The 24098-nt window shown below is 39.2% G+C and overlaps 1 protein-coding gene across 1 annotated transcript in view; it reads right to left on the bottom strand.

The window, feature by feature from the left end:
* The window catches only part of LOC131481112 (sodium/potassium-transporting ATPase subunit beta-1-interacting protein 3-like), a 269594-nt gene extending 248441 nt beyond the window's left edge, over nt 1-21153 (bottom strand). Inside the window, exon 1 of the mRNA XM_058668406.1 lies at nt 21055-21153. Within this exon, the coding sequence (XP_058524389.1) occupies nt 21055-21108 (54 nt within the window). The 5' untranslated portion in view covers nt 21109-21153. The remainder of the gene's footprint in view (nt 1-21054) is intronic.
* Between the last annotated feature and the right edge of the window lie 2945 nt (nt 21154-24098).

Here is a 24098-nt window from a genome sequence, read left to right as displayed (position 1 = left end):
AGTCCTCAGGTCCCTCCAACAACACAGGACACCAGAAGCAGCTCCCAGCTCAAAGCTGCAGACCAGCTCAGACCTGGCCATGCAGTTCATTTGGGGAAGGAACCAACAGACAGAACATCCTTTCTATCTTTGCTTTTCTTTGTACATAAATTTGCCTTTAAACAAAAATAAGTAAATCTTTAAAAACATCGGAGTGAGTCTAGAAATGTGGAAAGAATAGATTTATAGCTTGGGAAAAAGAATAATATTTAGCAGTAAATGAGTTCTTTCCCGTACATTTTTTTAAAAATCAAGATGAAACATAGCACAATATGGCAAGCACCTGAAATGGAAACTGAATTCAAGAAATACATAAAGTAACTGGGATCCTTCTCAATATCTCAATTAGATTCTAGTCTTAGGCCCAACTGAATTTGATCATAGTGCTGAGTTCCAAGGAGTTTTTATTACCAGTGCAGACTCACAGGCATGTTAAAGCATAGAAAACAGAAAACTTTGCTGACACTTAGCCAGCAATACAAGCCACCACAGGTACACATGCAATGGTGAAAAGTCTCATCTGTTTTGTATACAGATGAAGTTTGCTTTTAGGGCAATTGATGGGAACCAAATCTCTGTGTTGCAAATTATCTCAAAAAATACTGTTTATGTCTTACTAGGTTTTCTGTTTAATTCTTCAAGCAGATAAAGGGCTCCTTTGATTCACATCTGTGGTCCAGCCACTTAAATCTATCCATTCCATGTAGCTGAAATACAGAAAATGATATCTGACTTCTGGGAATATATCCAAATGAAGTGAAGTTTGTGCATGAGAAAGTGGCATGCAACCCTAAGCTAAGACATGGAGACAACCCAGATGTCCATTGAAAGAGGAGTAGAGAAAGAAGTTGTGGTACACGTATTCTATGGAATATGGCTCAGTCATTAAAAAGAATGAAATTCTACCATTTGCAACACAATGGTCCCAACTAGAGACCATTAAACTCAGTGAAAGATGCCAGTCCTAAGAGGACATATATCATACGTCTTTGATATAAGACCACCTTCAACCAAATAAAAAAACAGATATATAAGTTAATAAGTATATACATATATTCTCTTAGAGGAACTATACAATGGAAACTTAGATACTGAGAAGTAAAGATATGTTGTAATATACATCTTTACTTTAAAAGAATTTTCAAAGAAACAGTTAAATAAATCTAACAATACGATCTTGTATTTTCTACCTTAGCCTACACCTATAATGTCAAGATATACTTACATAGCAGGATGTTGACCTTGTAACTGTTACTAAAGGATTACACTACCATGATAATATGGAGAAAATGGTGGGAGGAAGACATGGGGAGGAAGGAAGGGGAGAGGAAGGGAAGAATCCTTATATCTACAAAACTATCATGGAAAATAAAAAATATCTATGAAAAATGTACAATAAAAATATACAATAAAAAAGGATTAACTGCTGCACTTTGGGCACTCGGTGTAGTGTTAAATTAATTTACCATTAACTATAATAGCAAAAACATTTATCAATTGGAACACTGGTAGGTATAAACTAAAATAATAGTTATATGATATAGGTGTTTTACAGACTTCTTTCCATTCATGTTCTTTAGAAAAAATAAAAAAACTAATTTTATTGCTAAATAAAAAAGGAATAATTAGAATTCAATAGATCCTCAGCTGGTTGAAATGACTGAAATCGGAATAATGTTAGCAGATGTAGATATTACATTTAGGTTTTATTCCAATAATCTTAAAATTTAGAATGTGGACTAGCACACTACAGTACAATAGCCAATATTTAAGTAAAACATAACTACATCCATTCATTTATTTACTGTCTATGAGCATTTTCATGTTACAGTAGCAGGGCTAAGTACTTGTGACAGAGATCAAAGGGCATGTAAAGCTTAAAGCATTTACTAGCTGGCTCTTTATCAAAAAAGTTTGCAGATCTCTAGTATGAAATTATGTAAACTTAGTTGACAGCAATGTGTAGAAGAAGGTTAAGAGTTGTAGTTGAGAATATGCTGATAAAATTTAAATGACTAATGCAATCTTAGACTGCATTGATGCAAATGACAATAGTGGAACAGATGTTTGGCCTAACGGTTCAGGCTAGATAATACGTTCATGCCCCGTATCAAAGTGCCTCAGATTAATGGTGAACTCTGGCTTCAGATTCTAACAGCCTGCAAAATTCCATCCTAGGATGCAGTGCAAATGGCATAAGTGGTTGGATGTTGTCATCCACGAGAGAGATTTTGATCGTATATGTAGCTCTGCCTCATTATTACCTCGGTTACAGCTGCTGTATTTCAGGAATGAACCGGCAGAAGGAAGCCTGTTCCTGTACTCTCAACCAGTCTCTCTCTCTAGCCTTCTTTCTTTGCTCATAAACAGATAAATATATAGATAAATGAAAAACAGCTTAACATTCATTTTGGTTATGAACATGAAGGCTCTGTGTGTGGGCTCTAATAAGAAGATTACATCGAGCTCCAAATGCCCCACCTAAAGGGAACAAAGATGACCCAGGAAACATTCTAAGGAGGGAGCCAAGGTGGGAAAATTCTATAGGTGAGTTGTATAAGTAACATTACTGGAAGCTGGAAGAGCTTGGTTTCCTTGAAAGAGAACCAAAACCCACCTGGGGAAAGTTAGCAAAGTTTGTACTAAACCTAAAGGAACCTTTCTCTGAATGGTTAATGTCAGCAAGCTAGCCAATTACTTGGCAAATGATGACTTTTGTGTGTCCAGTCTTCTTGTCTAATTCTTATATAGGGTCTCACTGCTTCATATTATGTATGCATGTATCGTGAAAGGTAAAAATTCCTCATTGCAGACCCAGTGCATTGACCTAGTGGTTAAAACCTCACTTTGCAAGAACCAGGATCCTAAATGGGTGCCCGTTCATGTCCCTGCTGCTCCACCTCCCATCCAGCTCCGTTTGTGGCATTTGAAAGTATTAGAGGATAGCCCAAAGCCTTGGATCCTGCACCTGTGTGCAAGACCCAGAAAAAGTTCCTAGCTCCTGATTTTGGATCAGGTCAGCTCTGACCATTGCAACCACTTGGAAAGTGAACCAGAAAATGAAAGCTCTATTTCTTCTTCTCTCTGTGAAGCTGCATTTTCAAAAAAAAAAAAAAAAAATCTTAAAAAAAAATCTCCCATTGTTCCGGATTCACTGTTCATCAAGTATCATTACCATCTTTTTCCTTGGAGAACGTAAATGCAAGGAGTAAATCACATGTCCCACTGTGAGTCACATTCCTATAGTTAAGATGACCTATAGTTAATAGGTTCAAATGCTTTATTTGACTTGAAAAGCAAAACAATGCCCGGGACTAAGAATCAAATGAAAGTGATCTGCCATTGAGCTTCCAGATTGAAAGACCTGAACCTGGAGTTTACTCCCACTCTGAAATTATTTCATGTACTCCCTCATTTATTTATATGTACATTAAAACTTTATGGAAAATCATATCTGTGCCAGATACTATTACTCTACTCCTCCATCCTAGTCTGGCTAGAGAGCAGATGTTTTTCTATTGTTCATTTTAGGAAGTTACTATTGCTTGGCTGAACTATGAAAGCAGAACAGCACTTGTGTACAGTCACCCTACCTGTAACCATAGCAAAGAGGCAAACTCTGGCTCCTTTGAGGACTTTCTCAATGTTCTATGGAGAATAGCACTAAAGCACACATTATTTCAGGATTCTATCATTCAATTGGGAATTTATCTTCTGTGAAAGAAAGAAAGAAACAAAAAAAGAAAGGAAGAGAAAGAGAGAAAGAGAGAAAGACAGAAAGAAAGAAAAGGAACAAAACAAAAAGGCTTATGAGAGATATCTAAAATCATTTTTAAAAATGTGAAAAGATCTTTATCTTGTGCTATCTCATCGGTGGAATGCTGGTATCCTGAAATAATGTAGAGCTAAAGTTGACATATTTAGATGAAAAATATAGTCATAAAAACATTATGCTACAGACTTGGTCTGGTGATTGAGGCATGGGTTAAGATGCCTGTGTCACATGTGAAAGCACTCGCGATGTACAGTCAGCTCTGATCTTGAATCCATCTTCTCACCAATACAAGTTCTTGGAGGCAACAGATAATGGCTCAAGTAATTGAGTCCCTGCTGCCTGCTTCAAGCTCATCCTGACCCTTTACAACTCAGGCCGTTGGAAAATAAACTAGCAGATGGCAGTTTCTCCAGCTATCTATGTGAAATTTATGTTGTGATGTTCACATTTGTATTTTGTTCTCAATATAAAGGGTGAGGAATTCAAATTACAAATAGTAGAGAAACTCAGGAACACCTCAACATGATCCAAATTAAATTAATATATTGTTTAAATTGTTCATATTCCAACATAAATACTTACTTATAGTCTATTCGAAGCACATAGTAAATTTCCAAGGTATATGAACTCAATTTGCCCTAATATTGTTGCTTTGACTTCTCATGAAATGGAGAATCTGGTGAGAGTATTCTATTACTCGTTAAACATATATTGAGATGTTCCACCCAAAAGCAGTGTCAGCAATATTAATGAGCAATATAAAATCCCGTAGAAGTCAAAGCTGACCTGAAGTCACTTATAATTGGCTATAATTGACAATATGTGGTTGTGATAGGAAAAATATACCATAAGGAGAATCCACATGACTTGGTAATTTATAGAATTTTTGGAAATACGTTAATAAAGTTTACATATTTGATCATCAAGGATAAATGTTCCCAAGGCTATTGTCACAGCTCTATAAAATCTGCTGGGAACTATGCATTAACTACAAGAGAATAATACCTGCAGCAAGGGGCATGGGCAGAAATAATTAGGACTGTATGCCTAGCTCAGCAGTAGCTTGAAAAAAAAATGAAGTTCTCTAGATATATATCATCTAACCCTTTGCAAAAGCAATTTTCTGGGGAATTGGAATACGAGGAACTATATGATCGGGAGAGAATTCCATAAACTTGGCAATTTTCAGTTTACCAAATAGCTGAGTTGCTAAGAAGTGCTTGAAATGTGATTGTTTGTCATTCTTTGGGATTAAAATGGTTTGTAAAGCCCATGAAATTCTAGGTAAATCACACCGTAGCTGATATATTGTGTGCCATAAAATATTAGCAAACTTGCAAGCAATGCTTATGCACTGCACACATTGTTTTTATTGTGCAATGTTCTTCTGGATTGGAGAATCCCAGGAAATGCATCCTCTGCACATTACAACAAACTCCATTACAACAGAGGAACATCTGACCTGGACAACAGCAGTGACAGTGACAGATGCTGCGCAGGCTGATGTATTTCAGAGAGAACAGAAAGGATCATATTTTGGTGAACTGAAAAGATTCATATGCCAGACATGCAAATAATCATATCTACAAAAGTTCAAATATTTCATACTTTGTAGTTAAAAGAAACAATCTCACACATCACTTTCTTTGGGTCATATTTCTGTAATCTGGTATGCTAGGTCCACCAAATTAGCATCACACAAAAATGACATTCATGGCTTCAGAAAGAAACTGAGTCTAGACATTCATAGTGCAGTATCAATATGATAAATTATCTGCCAAGATAACAGAATGAATAATTAAGACAAAAAAGCATTAGAAACTTACAATAAACACTGAAAGTTCACCAAATTTCACTACTGATAAACTTTCTGTGTAAGAAGAAAAAAACTTTGTGGGAAATCGAAGATAACTAGTTGTACCTCTCCAGTCTTTAATCCTATCTACATGAGGCAAAAAATTTCAATGTGGAAATAAGGAGATATACATATATTACCATAACTCTGAAACAAGAGTTATTGTATTTTTTAAGATTTATTTATTTTTATTGGAAAGTCAGATATAGAGAGAGGAGGAGAGACAGAGAGGAAGATCTTCCATCTGATGGTTCACTCCCCAAGCAGTCGCAATGGTTGGAACTGCGCCAATCTGAAGCCAGGAGCCAGGAGCTTCTTCCAGGTCTCCCACACGGGTGCAGGGTCCCAAGTTGTTGGGCCGTCTTCAACTGCTTTCCGAGGCCACAGGCAGGGAGCAGGATGGAAAGCAGGGCTTCCGGGACACGAACCGGTGCCCATATGGGATCCTGGCGTGTTCAAGGCGAGGACTTTAACCATTACGCTATCGCGCCAGGCCCAAGAGTTATTGTATTTTTAAATAATCAATCCAATGTAAGCATGTTATTGTTCAATAACTGGAATGAAGAATAGAGCTTATTTCCCCTCTTGTATGAAATACATGCTGCAACTCATGAGATTGCGCCTAAAGGATACATACTGTAAGATGAATGGATGTATGCTGAAGTTTCCATATTATCTATTTAGAATAACCTTTTTTATTTTATGTATGCATATGCTTCTGAAGAGCTTTTTCATCGCTTACCTGTAAAGAATGCATGTGAAGAAATTTTATTTCTATAAATACTAAGAATTCCTTTTATAAAAATGATTTATTCATTTTTATTGCAAAGTCAGATATACAGAAAGGAGGAGAGATAGGATGGAAGATTTTCTGTCCTTTGATTCACGCCCCCCGCCCCCCCAAGCAGCCTCAATGACCAGAGCTGTGCCAATCTGAACCCAGGAGCCTGGACCCTCTTCTGGATCTTCCACGTGAGTACAAGTTCCCAAGGCTTTGGGCCATCCTCGAATGCTTTCCCAGGCCACAGACAGGGAGCTGGATGGGAAGCGGGGCTGCTGGGATTAGAACTGGCACCCATATGGAAACCTGGCGCATGTTCAAGGTGAGTACATTAGCCACTAGGCTATTGCACTGGGCCCTTAAATACTAAAAATTCTAACAGGTTACACCAATTTGAACAAGCAAGCAGGTTCAAGATTCTACTTAGCAGGAAAACTTCTTTGCTAAATTATGTATCAGGTGGACTCCAATGTTTTATAAAAAAACAAAATCTTAATTCTTTTGTTTTAAATGCTCTGCGTCTGTTTCTATAGACTCCAGGACCCCTTGCTTGTTCCCCTCACTGTTTTCCTTTGAGATGCCCAAGAGACACACTCCAGGACCCATTTGTTCGCTAGAAGAAGGCTGGAAGGACAGAGGAGAGGAAGTGGCAGGGATAGAAAGCAAAGAAGTATTTCATTTAAATCTACTTAAAGAAAATACTTCTTGTTGTGTATTTTTTAAATTCATTAATCCAATAAAGTTAGCATTCAATATCATTATATCAGTTATTACATACATTTAATTATGTATTCAAATAAAGGTAGAGCAAGAGACAGAGAATGAGAGAGATTTAGAGGGGTAGAGTTCTATCCAGTATCTCACTACCCTAATGCCCAAAACAGCCTCAGTTAGGCTAAACTGAAACGAGGAATGTAAAACTTCATCTCTGTACCCTGCATGGTTGGCAAGGACTCACGTACGTGAGCCATCACGTGATGACTCCTAGGGGCACATCATCAGGAATCTGCACGGGAATCATGTGCAAACCTTGACATTAAGAACCAATGTCCGATGTGGTACTCTAACCCATACCCCAATGTCCAACTCTTAAATCATCTTTGCAGAATATGGACTGTCTTGAGAAATACACATCCCCAGGGATATGTTTATTGTCACCCCTGTCAGGCCCTCCAAATCCCAAACTAAACTGGGAAAGCACTATAAAATGCCAAAAATTTTGAATTGTTGATTTCTCTGTGTCTCAGATCTTAAGTCACCTGATTACAACGTTAATGCCACATCTCTGCACAGAAATGTGTTGGAAAGAAAGCAACCAAACAAATTTTACTTCTCAGGATTTTCCAAAGTTTAAGTAACAGCATTAAAAATTTAAGTGTGAGTAATAACAAAAGAAATTAATTCAAACATAAATAAAATATATTTACTATTTACATCATTTTATCTCATACTCCAGGATAAACATATGTAAATGACAAAGAAAGATTAGATTTGCAAATGGCATGCACCTATGTATGTTCATAAATGTTGAATGAAATTTACACAGTTCATTTATCTGCCTCCTAATACTGTATCAATTTTTAGACAAATACCGCCCCACTATATGCTATTCTTCAAATCTCCATAAAAATGTTTTCTAAAGTCGTCTCCCTTCAATGCTTTTCATAACAAATCTTATTCAAACCAAAGTATTTCCAGACTTTGATCATGCTTTCCATTTAGTAGAAAAAGAATAATCATGCATTAGTAACGTGCGGTGATTTCACTATGGAGAGAAAAGCAAGTGGAGTTGAAGAAAGAAGAATGTATTTGCTCTCGATCCTAAGTTTTTGGACGATTTTAACAATGAATTGAGTGTTAGCTCGATCTGGAGTGAATGTTGGCCTTCTGGTTAAGATATCATTTCGGACTCCAGCATCCACTCCTGGCTCCAGTTTCCTGCCAGTTCACACCCTGGGAGGGAACAGTGGTGGCTTCAGTCCTTCCCCCTGTTAGAGATATCGGAATTGAGTTCCTGGATCTCAAGTTCAACCCTGCGTCAGGCATTTCAGGGATGAACTAATACATGGAACTCTCTTTCTCCTTATTTTCTTTCTGTCTCCCTTCCTTCATTCATGCTTCTGTAACCACCACACTACCTCTTAAATAAATGATTGTTATGATTGTTTTTAAAAAATAGTCACACACATACACACACACACACCCCTAAATTGGTACCAAGCGCGCTTTCTGCAACAGTGTATTTTACACATTTGTTTTTATTTATGCCATGCCATGATAAGATTCAGGTTTCTGATACCACTATTCTCTTAATGTCAAGAAAATGGCAGTGCCTACAACAGCATATGGCTCCTTTGTTAGATACATGAATGGACAAGCCCATCTCAGGAAACATTGTTCTAGTGGTCTCTGAAAGTCTGCATGAGAGTGTCACATTCCCAAAATGTCAGATGAGCAGAGATGCATGATGTGGCATACAGAGGTTGTGGCCAGTGAAGCAATAACTGCTAAAGTATGTAATTTTTACCATTAAAATGAATACTGGACAGATCAAGGGATAAGGTGGTGATGCTGTATATTGAAAAATGACATGTATATTTCTATATATGCTTCTTTCTCAGTCATAGGTTGCTGCAGAAAGTGTAGTCAGTGTAGCTAACATCTCTTCAATTGCATCTTGTTACATCTAGAGGTCTGTATAATCACAGCGGAGAGAATCACTAGTTAACAGCTGTTTTTTTTTTTTTTTTTTTTGAGTGCCCAGCGCAATAGCATAGCGGTTAAGGTCCTTGCCATGAACGCGCCAGGATCCCATATGGGCGCCGGCGGCCCCACTTCCCATCCAGCTCCCTGCTTGTGACCTGGGAAAGCAGTCGAAGATGGCCCAAAGCTTTGGGACTCTGTACCCGTGTGGGCGACCTGGAGGAGGCTCCTGGCTTCAGATTGGCTCAGTTCCAACCGTTGCGGTTGCTCGGGGAGTGAACCATTGAATGCAAGATCTTCCTCTCTGTCTCTCCTCCTCTATCTATATCCGATTTTCCAATAAAAATAAATAAATCCTAAAAAAAACAGTTGTTTTTTTCTAATGTCTTGGGAAACACAAGAAAACTTGAAAACCATATAGGTGATTAAGGAGCCACAGGGATCACACTGGTAAGGTGTCCAAGTTTCTCTAAGAAATAATTTAACGGTGTTCTCGCTTCCTAGAAAAAAAATGCTCAAATATGTCATTTAGCATATGAACAGAAAACAAGTGAAAAATGGAAGACAGTATGATATTATTCTCACCCTAACTGGAGTGGATCAGAACACACCGGGTGAGACGGTGATTCTGGACACGAAGAGGGACAGAAGCAGGAGACAAGGGTGGATACCATCCCGTTAACATTCTGAGACAGAACTACGCTAAATAATCTGCAGTGGTTCATTTTTCTTTCTGAACTACAGGTACTTCCAGATTCACTTTCCTTTAAGTTTGATTACATTTGCACAGCAATTCTCTAGAAAGAGGTATGAGCCTGTCACATTCTTATGCTTCAATACATGAGTGTTGAGAACAGTAGATTCTAATATTAAGACTGCATTTTTGTCTCCGTACTTTTTGATGAAGAAAATATCACAGTGCTAATTCAACTGTTGTCTGCAGTTTGTTCCTGCTCAGATTATCTAAACCTAGGATTTTCTGTAAAATTATTGTTACACACATTAGAGTTTACATTGTAATTGTGTAATCCTGCCAAATGTTTTGTCCCCTACATTAGAATGAAATATAATAAGTTCAAATATTAGGAACTTCCAGGAATTTTTAATGCTATTTCTCAGGTTTGCAGATGCAGCCTATTAAATTTATCATGTTTTATTGCATCATTTTCTTACTCATAGTTAGCTCAACTCAGACATATTTCTAATTTCATTAGTTTCATTTTGCTGGCATTTATATCACCTTAGGTTAAGCTACATCATAGTAAATGTTGCTTTTATAGCACGAATCCTGTCATCTAGCTGTGACTACCCACCCACTAGGTCAACCTCCGGGACTCACTTAAGCATCTTGGAGAAATAGTGGGTCCACAACTGTTAAGCATCAGCATTGGATGCCTGTGACACTGTTCTTTCCTGTTGTTTTCCATTCATGTGGAGTCATGAAAAGAGAACACCGACAAGGCATGTGCCCTCCATAAACAGTCAGCCCACCAACCGGTTTCAGATTATCAATACCTGAAAAAACACATCTGTACGGAATATACAAAGATTCTTATTGTCATTGTTTCTTAAACAATACAGCATACCATTTTACTCTGGAGATTGTTTAAAGTAAATGAGAGTATGGAGTGGATATTCAGTCAGGTAGTTAAATGCCCATCTCCTACATCAAAGTACCTGAGCTGGATTTTTGGTCCTTGCTCCCTTCTAGCTCCAGCTCCTGACTCTACCTCCCTACCAAGGCAAACCCTGGGAGATAGTAGTGATGGCTAAACTAGTTGGATTTTTGCATCCCATGTGGGAGACTTTTAGTTGCTCGCTACGGTTTGTACAAGCCCTGGTTGTTATAGTCGCTGGGGAGTGAAAGTGATGACAGCTCCCTTTCATGTCTCTCTGCCTCTCACATAAACAAATAAATAAAACTTTAGAGTATGTGGGCCTATTGCATAATTTGTGCATGCTTTTCATATGCAAATATGTTACTATTTTACATAATGGGATTGAGTATCCAAGGATTTTATATACTGGACAAGAAAAGGGGCTAGAACCAAAATTCTTGTATATCAATAGATGCTGTAGTATGAAAAATGCACATGACTAAAGAAGTACATTTCTACTCATAAAAGGTCTTGAGAGCATTTCAAAGCTTTCATGGATAGAATGAGAATAAAACAATAATGCAGATTCAAATTAAGTTCATGAACGCTAACAACGCAAGAAATATAAAGAGTGGGTATTTGAAAACATCAATTATATCATTCATCTTGATATGGTGCTTAAAATATAATAATATTATTTCCTAAATATAAAGAAACAAAAATAAATTATTTTGGATTATAAGCATAGATTATTGCAAACTCAAAACCAATTTGTCATCAAGAAGGACAACTATACTAAGAAAATCATTGTTCTGTGCTTTGTTGAGGTCCTAAAAGAAAAATTGAACTAGTGAATCCTAATATATTATTTATATCTCACAAAGCACCACCCCCACAAAAACAGCTTCTGTCCCCTATTAAGAATATAGTTAGCAGTGAAGGGGTTAAAAGGTATGTATAAAGGTACTTTCTTTGGTCTAGCCAAACACATTAATAATAGATGACCAGTGTTCCTCTGTATGATGTAGGGTCTGTGAAATGTTACAAAACATTAAGACTCCTACTTGTGAGATGCTTCAACAGAATCTACATGTGTGAAGAACATGTCCCTGAGGATACCATCTGTGTATTTTCAGCCACAGCCCTCTTAGAGATAAAAAGACTGTTAAGGGAATGCAGGCTGCCTAATGGTTCACTGGCTTTATCTAATGCTTCCCTCTAATTGGACTTGTATTCAAGAGGCTCAGTCAATGGTGTGGTTGCAACAGTGAAATCTTTGGCAATTATACATGCCAAGGCCACGAAGGAGTTACCATCACAGAGTGAAAGGAATTAGCAGCTTAAATCCTTATGGAGAGAGCAGACTTGGGAGTATAGGTCCTCCTGGTATCGGCAGATTGTACATTGACAGTGGGAAAGCATTGTCAAAAGTTGTTCATCTGCCAAAGAAAATAGAGCATGGAGAAATTCATGCAGAATATTTTATTTGAAGAAATCTTGCATTTCTCTCTTTTTTCCCAGGATGGGAATTGAGGTGCTTTCTGAAGGGTTCTAAAAATAGGTATCAATCATGAAGAAAGAAAAAAAAAACCCACTATCTGCCAACATAAATGGCCAAGCCAAACAAAACAAAACAAAACAAAACAAAAAAAAACCAAGCAAACAAAAAAGCTGTTTTTGAAAGTTAAAGTGTCTGTTCATCTTACTCAAATCACTTGGCTCACAATTGAAAAAATCATATTTCATGTGAAGAAATTATTGCTTGCTTAGTTATTCTTTTATAACAGGTTTAGTTTAAATTTCAAATAATAGCTCTATATTTTAATCTAGTCATAAATTGCATATTTATCCTATCCACATTTCTTCATTATTTCTGATGCTTTAAGAAATAGTAGATGATCTCAAAAAACTTCCACATTTTCCACATTTTTGTTTGATCTTCTGTCAATGGGAACATGTTAATAACTGATTCATGAAGATATTTTCAAAATGAAATAGAGAGATTTGAGGTGCCATAAATGTTGTTTCATATAACAAAATCTATTGCTTTTAATATTTAGACTATAAACTTTATGAGCTGGATACCTTTTAAGGTGCTCTCAAATAATCACTTTCTTACCGCCTCCTGTGAGATTAATTAGTATTTCAATGTGGTAACAATGTACAATTGTAGTTCATCCCAATCTGGAAGAACCAGTTGTAGGTATAAAAGATCTTACAATAATTTTACCATTGAATGCCTGATTTCCTTATGCAGGAAGATAATTAGTACCACTAAATCTGGCAGGTGGATGATTTGGGTACTGGAGTTCCCTTGTTTATGGGAAATAATCAACACGATTCAAGTGAAGTGATTTTCCTCTTGGGAAGAGATTTAGATACTAGTCCAGCACCTGGAAGTGAAATAAATGATCCATTTTCAATTCTGGGTCACTTAGTCACAAATCAGTTATCAACAGCCATATGCATGAGCACCTCAGGAAGATCTGGAAACAATTACACAAAAAGACTTAAATTGCAAATTTTGAAAAGAAACACTTCTCTGTTTTGCTTAGGCTATTTTATAGATGAACCAAAGAGCAACAAATAAAATTGAAATACACTTATCTACATGCATTGATTAATATATTAATTAGTTACATGTACAATTAATTAAGCTTCTAAATCAGTTCCTATGTGTACAAAGGGAACAACTGATTTTCTCTTGTGTCCACACCCAGTGGTACGCTAATAAATGTTTTATAATTGACTCTCGGTGATTGGAAAAGGGTTTGAATTGTGGCATTTGTATATTTTCATGATGTAAATATTTCCCCCATATAGATTTTTGACTACCAGTATGATACCACTACAGGTAAAGTTGGGTAGAGGTGCTTAATGATTAGCACACTGTTGTATGGAATTTACACCATGTGGACATTTTGGATATAAAACAATCCCTACAGTATAAAAATAGTGCAATGCAGTGAGATGCTTAGAAACTGTTGATTCTTGAATATTTAGCTTTGCTTATAATATAAATTAATCATGGGCTTAAATAATTAATGCTTAATGAAGCTATTTCTAATAACTGGTTCACAAAATTCCTGAAAACCTGTCAGGAAAGTTCCCAGTTGGCACATGTTGACTTTAGCATCTGCTATTTACCAGCCAGGAAGAAGGTTAAGGCATAGAAAACAGAAATGAAATCCAAGAAAAAAATCTGTTGTTACAGATACTTGGGGATCAAGGAGGAATTTCAGTATTGAAGGATCACTCACAGTTATACTCTGGAACAACATATTTCTAGCTGACTTATTTAGCACCTCACAAACCTGAAATACGTTACTTTTCAGATATGTTAAGCTGAAAAAGCTTTTTCTTCAAGAATGCATATGTTAAATAGAAATATGATAAATCCTTATTGATGAGCATTTTATATTCCTAATTATCTAAATTAAGATCAATTAGACTTCGTTTCCAGCCCAGGAAACATAATCTGAGCATTGAGCTTGCCCTTTTTTTCTTTGCTTTCATTGATAGCCAATCAACCTTGATAGCCTATAGTTTCCTACATGAAAGTTCTTATACTACATATTAATCAATATCAAAGTGTAACTATGCCTCCTATTCCTGGAACAGAGGGAAGTGATCAGCAATATATTTATGACTTATCATCCCCACTGAGCTCATCTCTTACAAGAATCTGGTCACTGCAATTCTATTTCAATACCTCTTAATAAAAAAAAAATCTATCAAAAAAAAAACCTAAAGGGAGTAAAAGAAAAACCCCATTTGATTCAATTTCAAGTTTAGCCACACAGTTAGTGAGCCACACCATTCTAAAGTTTGAATTTCTGCAGAAACGAATGAAATGGAAAGCTTGGGGAGAAAAAAGAACTGTTTAATGTTATCATCTGAACACTGGTCAGCACTCCAAACCCTATTTTCATTTTCATATTCCTTTCCTTAGGGACTATTGATTCTACTTCGTATCAACACACCTGGAGTTTTGATCTTAGTGTCAAACACAACAGTAATGTACTACTACAGGTGTTTCTTCTTGCCTAACTTGTATCAGTGCTTTCGTGGGCATTTTTTTCTTTTTACAGCACTCATATCCCAGTTTGCATTATCCTATACGTTAAATGAATTAGATAAAATAACTCCACTGAAAGAATGTCAGCATCTACATCTCATTTTACATATTTTCCATAGTGCATATGGAAAATACATCAAATTATACATATAAATTTGTACTCTACATCATTTGCTTGTGTTGCCACTTTACCAGCATTCCAAATAGTAATCTCGATAGAGTATTATCTTTTAGTCCAGTGTAATAATCTATTTCAGATGCATGAAGATCACACACATTAACACCAATTAGTGTTAATGGCTATTAAAAGCATAAATTTTTGATGTACCTAGGAAACATACTTGCACTTTAACTTTATCAAGTATTTGCCAAATAGTCTTCCTGAAAATCGCATTCCAAATGACTTCAAAATTATATTTTAAATTATGTGCCTTCTTTGAATATTATTGTTAATTTAGTTTAAAATACAGCATATAAAGTTTAACAAAAATCAACATAAACAAGTAAGTTGACATTTGTAGCTTTCCTTTTAATCTTCTCATTACTGTCTACTGAAAATATTTACACATTAAACAATTGTATTTTCTTAAGATTTCTGTATTTTTATTGGAAAGGCAGAATTACAGGGAGAATGAGAGACAAAGAGAAAGATCTTCCATCCTCTCAATCTCTCCCCAAATGGCTGTATTGGTGGGAACTGAGTGGACCCGCAGCCAGGATTCAGGAGTCTTTTCCGGGTTTCCCACATGTGTGTAGGGTCCCAAAGCTTTTGGACATCCCCCACTGTAGTCCCAGAGCACAGCAGGGAACTAGATGGGAAGCGGGGTAGCTGGGACATGATCCAGTGCCCGCATGAATCCTGGTGCTTACAGGTGGAGGATCAGTAAATGAAGCAACCTCTCTCCCAATCAGCTATATTCTTGAAGCTATCATGATTATGCTCCCCTTTTGTTTCATTTCCACAACGACATCAAGCAGTTAACTCTCAAAATGTAAAACCAAGACCCCAGTGGTCCAGTCCCATTACAGGTGTCCAGACTTTCACGGCAGAGAACAAAAGTGCACAACCTTAAGGACCTCAGTAAGATACGTCCATTTTTCTATTTTCTGAATTCTTGAATATTGCTCTCTTTCATTTGCTCCATTTTTTTTTCTTTCCAGTACTGGTTTTGTTTCATTTAGACACCAACCTGTACCTTTGGATTTACAGAATTGATGACTACATTTGTCTGTTTTCCACTCCAGTTTCAGTCTGATCTTTGAGTGACTTTTCTTTCTTTTTTTTAAGATTTTTTTTTTATTCGAAAGGCAGATATACAGAGAGGAAGAGAGACAGAGAGGAAGATCTTCCGCAACAGCTGGAGGTGAGCCAATCTGAAGACAGGAGCCAGGAGCTTCTTCCTGGTCTCCCAATCAGCAGCCGGGTCCCAAGGCTTTGGACCGTCCTCTACTGTTCCCTCAGACCACAAGCAGGGAGCTGGATGGGACAAAGGGCTGCAGGGATTAGAACTGGCACCCAAATGAGATCCCGGTGTGTTTAAGAAGAGGCTTTTAACCGCTATGCTATTGCACCAGGCCCATGAGTGACTTTTCTTAAGCACTTGCAACCTTGCTTCTTCAAGCAAAAAGTAAATCACCTGAAACAAACAAATGCTTTAGGAGAGTCAAAGTAAACATATTTTTCCTGCTCATTCACCTAAATTCCTAGAAAGAAATCACACAAAGCTTATTCATAATCTGAATAACAGCTCAAATCTTCTCTGGGTACATAAAACACAGTTATATGCAGAGATAAATTTGCAAAACAAGTCCTAAAAAATGATATAGAGGTACCCACATTTCAATAGAAAATATTACTGAAGTTTTTTAAGGACAGAAAATAAATTAGTTTTTAAAATATTATCATCATAAGGATTATCATATTAGGAGAAAAACATACACCAAGCAAAAGTTCAGATGAAGGTGACCAAAATGAAAATAATTTCATTACTATTGGGGGATAATATTCTAAAATTCAATAGCACTTGATTACATAGTGAAGAATAAAATAATACAGGTGTACATATTTTCATTTCAGGAACCTTCACTAATTTCTATTTTCTTGGCCACCTTGAAAGCTGCTTTATATGTGTACAAAGCCTTGTGACTCTGACTGTGATTTCTTCATGGAATATTGAGATTTGTCTCAGAGTAACTGGTTACTGAGATGAGGCTATGGGACAGGTTCTAGTAGGGACTAGAGGGCAACTGTTACTTTCAATAGAGAGTTTTTAAAAATGGAGCGACATGCGGGCCCGGCGGCGTGGTCTAGCGGCTAAAGTCCTCGCCTTGAAAGCCCCGGGATCCCATATGGGCGCCGGTTCTAATCCCAGAAGCTCCACTTCCCATCCAGCTCCCTGCTTGTGGCCTGGGAGAGCAGTTGAGGACGGCCCAATGCTTTGGGACACTGCACCCGCGTGGGAGACCCGGAAGAGGTTCCTGGTTCCCGGCTTCGGATTGGCGCGCACCGGCCCGTTGCGGCTCACTTGGGGAGTGAATCATCGGATGGAAGATCTTCCTCTCTGTCTCTCCTCCTCTGTGTATATCTGGCTGTAATAAAATGAATAAATCTTTAAAAAAAAATGGAGCGACATGCTAAAATATTAAATGAGGATTGATCAGGCAACAGAGTAGAGTATGAATTCAATACAAGTATGGGAAGGGCAAGAAAGTTAATGGAGGGATTTAGGATGGGAGAACTCAGAAGTTAGATTTCAATCTGAAGAATTAGCCAATAGAAGGAAATGTGAAAAAAGTAACTGATGTTTAAAAGATTAAAAAAAAAACCTGACAATACAAATTCAATGGTTAATACTAGGGAATCTTGAGTCATGAGAATCAAGATGTTTTCAAAGAAAGCACTGGGCGAACATTTGGTGCCCTGGCACTTACCAGCACTCCCGTGTTCCTGCAGGCGTGCCTGATTTGGGTCGAGGATAATGCACACTATGAGCGACAGCAATGACACCCTGCCACTCCTGTGAGAAACCCAGGTAAAGTCCATCCCTGACTGTTGCAGGCATTTAGAAAACAAACCAGGGAATGTAAGATGGATCTCTCTCTCAATTTCTCATCCTCTTTCCCTGCTTCCCTCCTTCTCTTTCAATTAAAACGGAAATAAATAAACCATTATTGAAAGCAATCTGTCAGAAGGACATATTCATATAAATGCCACTAGAGACAACAAATACAATAACTTCGGAGTGCAGTCTGCTGCACAGCATAGTGGCTATAGTTGATAATACCATATTGTGGACTTCAAAAGTATTAGTAGCAGTGATTCCACATGTGTGTTTGTGTTGTTATTCTTTTGTTTTTGACATTTATCTTGAAATAGCACTTGTATTTTTTTAAGGCAAACATTCGTTCGGGCCCTTTCTGACTCCTTGTACTCTCTTCACCCTGTTCCAAAGACTTTGTTTTGTTTTGTTTTGTTTTGTTTTTATTACCATCTTCTATCTACATTGTTTCCTGATGTGGTCATGATTTCAGAATTTTTGGTCTGATTCTTCTTTCTTCTGAGTTTGAGATCATTCATGTGACAGCTTGACCTCAAATGTGAGAATACAGTTTCAAAAACAGAACCCTTTAGCTCCATATGCTTTTGCCCAACCAACTCACCCGCATTCACATGAACCCCTCCTGTCTTCTCACTGTCTGTGAAAGCACCATGATGAATTTAGCTACCCATGATGTGTGGGTCGACTTCTCAGCACTGGTTAATGCAGAATGACTTCAGCATCAGTTATATTACAAAGAAGTTTCGTTATTAGTCACGTTATGACTTTCCCTACCCTCTTCTAGGTGTCAAAGGTTGGATCAGAATTTTGAAGTCACAAGGAAAATAAAAACTCAATGATTAAGTATTGCACTGCTCAAGAAAAGGAAAACAAAAAGCTGTTAAAATCAAAATTACATTAACACAAAGATATAGATATATACACAAAGAGAAAGTGACACATTTCAACATTTGTGGTCCAATATCTAGGTCAGATCACCTATATACGTCATAAACTTAGCTAAAAACATGTCATCGCACTTCTGTCATCGCCATTCAGACCTCTTCCATTAGATCTTGGCATTTTAAGAGTCGTGGTTGGTTGCTAGCAAGATGAATTGAGTGTGACATGCAGAAAAAGTTAACTAAATTTTCACTATGGCAAAAATTACTATTTCCCCCTAATATGAGAGGACAATGTCTGAAAAAAATTAAACCCATCTGTGTGTTTAAAGTTGCTCTTTAAAAAAACAAAAAACTTTTAGGCTCCCCATTACTATAACTACACTGAGAGAAAGATCTGAGCTTTGTCGCAGTGCCTAATGTGAACACTAAAACTCTGTAGGGTTTGTAATGTTTGTTTGATGCCTACTCTCAAGTAGCTTACGATGGAGTAGTGAGAGCTTTTTGTAAAAAATGTAAGATAATTTGAGAGGATGGAAAGCACTAGAGAATAAAAGCAACATTCTACGAAATTAAAGCTAAGTGTGTTATTTTTCCTGGAGCATCATGAAGACTTCACAGAGAAGAGGGCATTTTAACACACACTTCAAAGAACAAGTTGCATTTATGTGGACTCGGAAAAGTGGAAGCATTCTGGCTGATAGATTAAACTTACTACATCACCACAAATGTTTGAAAGCCAGTGAAGAAGACCATAATTGCGTTGCTAAATCTGCTACATAGAAATCTCACATTATTTCCATGTAAAGACAAAACTATTCCATTATAGATCACACAAGCATGCCTCACCACCATCTAATATAATCAATGTTGCCAAAATAGTCAGTGTTGTCAACCTGTAAGCCATGTTTATTTCTAAATCCCAAAACATAATTGTCCTCTGCTCTGCTTTCCAATGTGAGAGAAATCATGTTTGAATGAATTTTTAAATTTTTGTTTAAGAAAACCCTGTAAAATATGTCTGATTTAAGTTTTGCACAGGACAGAAAGGACTCTTCAACCTACAGAAACAAGGACTTCAAGGACTTCAAATCTAAGAATGCATAAATTATGCATGCATTATGTAAACAGCAAAAAGCTATCCAGAGTGAGGAGCACAGAGCACCAAGGCAAAGAAAAGTGAGAACATTGTAAAGCCTTTATGGGAACACAAACTAGCCATTACAATGCATTATTTAATCTTTCACTTCCCGAGTTTTGTGAGGCAAAGGTTGACATTTTTCGGAAAACTTCACTGAAGCCTTGTAAAAACCAGCTACTTCTGTGTTTGTGATTCCAATGCAATGCTTAGTTAGAACAAGGCTTGAGAAATTCCTTACAGAGTCCGTCTAATGCATAATCAGGGCAGTGTCTATTAACTTCTCACACACAAAAGTCTGACACAAAAGGGCAGTGGCCTTGACCTCGTGTGACTATGGAACAGACCACAGGACCATTCAATTTTCAAAGGGATTAATAAGAGCCATTTGCCACCCCCACCCCCCAAGCGCTGAAAGGTCCCTTTCTCTCCACTTCGGTTTCTAACTCCCCATTCTACGCATTCCCTCCTCAAGGCACAGCGCCAAAAAGAGCTTGTTCACTATGTCCTCTCCCTAATGACAGCTGTCAGTCTGTCGCACCTGAACACGCAATATTTCAGCTAAAATCTAGAGCAGAATTGAATCTCCAGGAGACCAAATCACTCTGCTTATAGCACACTGCCGGATTCCTCCCCAAAGGTGCCCAGACTTGTCCACAATCACCTTCCAAGCAGCTGAAGGTAAGAGCCCTGTCACTCTTAAAAACAGTGAAGGTTGCTTTTCTCTCCTTAGAACTGGGACATTCTCACCATCTCCGAATTAAGCAACAACACTAGAAACCTTCGGTACAACAGCTCACAAGCCCTGGTAACTTCTTGCTGCACAAAAGCGGAGGGTGCCAAAGCTAAGTGTCCTATCCAGGGACAGGGAAATCGCTCACTCTCCCCTGCCTCTGCAGCACCTTGGTCAGGGTGGTGACGCCCGGCGGGGAAGCGGTGAACCCCAGAGCGTGGGACCCTACCAGTGGGGCGACCGCGCCCTCCCGCGGGGCAGGTACAACCCGGTGAGCGCCCGTGGATGGAGAGCTGAGGAAGGCTGGAGTCGGCAGGAGCTTGTGGCTCACCCAGCCGCCCTTCTCCTAAGTGCTGTGGATCACTGAAGGGAGCTGGAGAGGCCAGTTGGGGCTAGGATGTCTGGGACACTCACCAGCTGCAGCGCGCAGAGACAGATGAGGGAGCAGCGTCCGGTGCAGCAGCCCATGGTGCTGGCAGCTTCCAAGCGGCGCGGGCGGCCAGAGACTGAGCTGCGTCCCTCTGTAGTCACTGTCTCTCCCGACTCTTGAGCTGTTCCCACTGGCACTCGCCTGGCCCAGCTCAGGCTCGCTGGCCCCCTGGTCCAGCGAGTAGTCCGTCCCGGATTTCGGGCTCCAGCGCGCCTTTGTTAGTTTCCCAGCCAGGCAGGCGGAGGTCAGAGCCACGCGCACGACCGGAGCGTCAGGCCGGGGTCCCAGCTACGCACAGTGCAAGTCTGCTTCTTGGAGAGGGACGAGGAACACAAGGGGGCTGCAGATGGTGAGTGGGTGAATGAATGTCTGTTTAGGGGAGGGGAGTATGGAGGAGGTGGGCGTCTGGAAAGTGGAGTGGGCTGTCTGGTCCGGGTGTGTGTGTGTGTGTGTGTGTGTGTGTGTGTGCGCGGGCGCGCGGGTGGGTACAGTGGGAGGAGATGAATGAAAGGGAGTGCCCCTGGGGAGTCGGCCTGTCTGGTTAGGAGACTGCGGAGAGTGGGGAAGGGGGGTAGAGAGAAAGAATGAAAATGAATATGAATGAGAGAAAATTCAGGCTGCCCGGCAGGCGTGGTGACCCCTGGGATCCCTAAAACTGGGGACACTCCAGATGGGATTTTTGTTTTTTCTTTCCTTTTTTTTCCCCCCTAGGGTTGTGTTGGGGCTAGGGAGGCTGGTCCTGGTCGTTTGCAAACAAGAGGAGGAGAGGAGGTTTTGCTGCGAGGTCCCAGAGGTGGAGAGGACAGGAGTTGTGATGGTTGTTGCGGGGGGGGGGGGGGGGGGGGTGAAAAGATCCAGAGTAGAGTACAGGCAACCACAGAAAGCAGAGAGAGCAGGGCGGAGGAGTCCGCTTCACCCCCTCACTGGGCAAGCACCACCCGATCTGATCTCCCTTAAACAAACACTTTGCCTCATTGCATCCGCGGCAGTGGGGTGTCAGGAGAGTGAACGTTTTGGAGATCTCAAAGTTGGGAAGAGTTGGTGGACAAAGGGCGCTGTGGCGGGGAAGGGACACTGGGGACAAGCCAGGGCACCTGGAGGAGACTCCGTCCCCGCTCCCCCCACCCCCAACCCCCGGACCTTGGAAATCGTCACCAATCATGTGAAGAGTAGGTTCAGAAGCAAAGGATGCACGTAGTTTTCTCTAGAAATGGGAGATGCTTCCAGAATAAAGATGCCAGAGGAAAGAGCCTCTCTGGATCTAGGAAGAGTGAAGATCCAGGACAAACACTCCAGGAAGCACAAGGAAGCTCTCACCCTCCTGGCCAGTAAAATGGATCCAGAGAGGCTCTGTAGAGGGCATGTTTCCCATGGCTCATCTCTTGGATTTTGGCTTGGCCCTTGGTAGAACTGCGCTAAGCAGCAGGTTTGAAAACATGAAACAAGCTTCCGTGCCAGTTGTCTCAGAAGAACCTTTCCTCTGAATTTGGCCATTTCTTCATGAATTGATATTTCTAGCACACTGCTGCCCTCATGGGTTTTGTGGTAGCTTGATAAGAAAAAACAAACATTTCTTCCATCCAGAAAAATCTCCCAAGCCTTTCTTTAGGGACTAAGGGAGCTCTACTTTCACTTGTTCTACAATTAACTGGCTCTGTCTGAATCCTTCCTTCAGGACTTTTGTTTATAGCTTAAACAAGTGCTAATTCCCAGGAAAGTCCTTGCAAGATCTCTTTGAAATTGCAGTTAGGGCACAGACAGTCCTCACCATTAAGTACACCCATCAGATAAGTTCCACTTCTGTCCTTTAGCATGGAGGAAGGAAAAATGGAATCTGAGACTTTTAAGACTTTTAAGACTTCAGTAATCAAGGGTGATGATCACAGTCTACCTTTTTGTGGAGTCAGCATACTCATCATTATCATTCATCATGGATGAATACAGTAGAGGAAAAAATAGAACCTGGCGGATCAATGATTTACGCTAATAGAAAGGGGCCCTGCAGAAAATCTTTGGCCAACAGTACCTCTAAAAGGTATAGGAAGCAACCAAAGAGTTAAAGGACATGAATGGATTTTCTGTCTATAACTGCCCCAAACTATTCAGTCTCTGTCTACACAGGTAATGATGAAAGATGGAAATAAATATCACACTTCTTTCTCTCCCTATTAGATATCTTCCACCCAACAGACCTTTGGTCATGGTTTTGCTTTAATATTGAAACAGATTTGTAACTGACATGCACCAGAGCCTCACCAGGATTAAAAAGATGTAGGGACTGGAACTGGGAGTCTCCTGGTTACTAACTGGAGGGACAGAAATTCAAAATCAGGTAATCTGACTTTAATGTCACTGAACTTCCACATTCACCTTACTGCTTTGAAATTTAAAACAAAACAAACAAATGGTGGTTGCCAACAGGGAGGCTAGTTGCTTCTTTCAAAGCAGGCAACATAATGTCCATTGATGTAACCCACAAACTCAGTGCCACAGGTACCACTCATATGCTGTAACTTCATGAGGACACTGACTCCATTAGGCCTCCCCATTGTTCATGCCCCTCTCTACTGAGGGGTCTAGATTGGCATTTCTTCCTTGTGTAATCTAAGGAAATGGAAAATAATCTGTCTTAAGTATATTTATACAAAAAAAGCAAAGACAAATCAATGTTAATAAAAGATCTAGCAGTGGCGTGAAGCTGTGGTTTGATCCTTCTGCGTTTTTTTAATTATTTGACACAGAGACAGGCAAAGAAAAATCTTCTATCTTCTGATTCACTTCCAAAGGCCTGCCAGTCCAGCAATCCATAGGAGTGTTGCTTCAAATTCTGGCTGATCCAGTTCCCGCCCAACTGCCTGCTAAAGAGCCTGGGAAAATCACAGAATAGGGTCTGAGTACTTGAAATCTGCCAAATCATGTGGGAATCCCAGATGGAGTTCCAGGCTCCTGGCCAGCCCAAGCAAGGTGGCCATTTGGGAAGTGAACCAGCAGACATGAAGATCAGTCTCTCTCTTTCTCTTCGTGTGTG

Source organism: Ochotona princeps, chromosome 9 (genome assembly GCF_030435755.1).
Source record: "Ochotona princeps isolate mOchPri1 chromosome 9, mOchPri1.hap1, whole genome shotgun sequence".
NCBI lineage: Eukaryota > Metazoa > Chordata > Mammalia > Lagomorpha > Ochotonidae > Ochotona > Ochotona princeps.
This window is presented reverse-complemented; position numbering and strand designations above follow the sequence as displayed.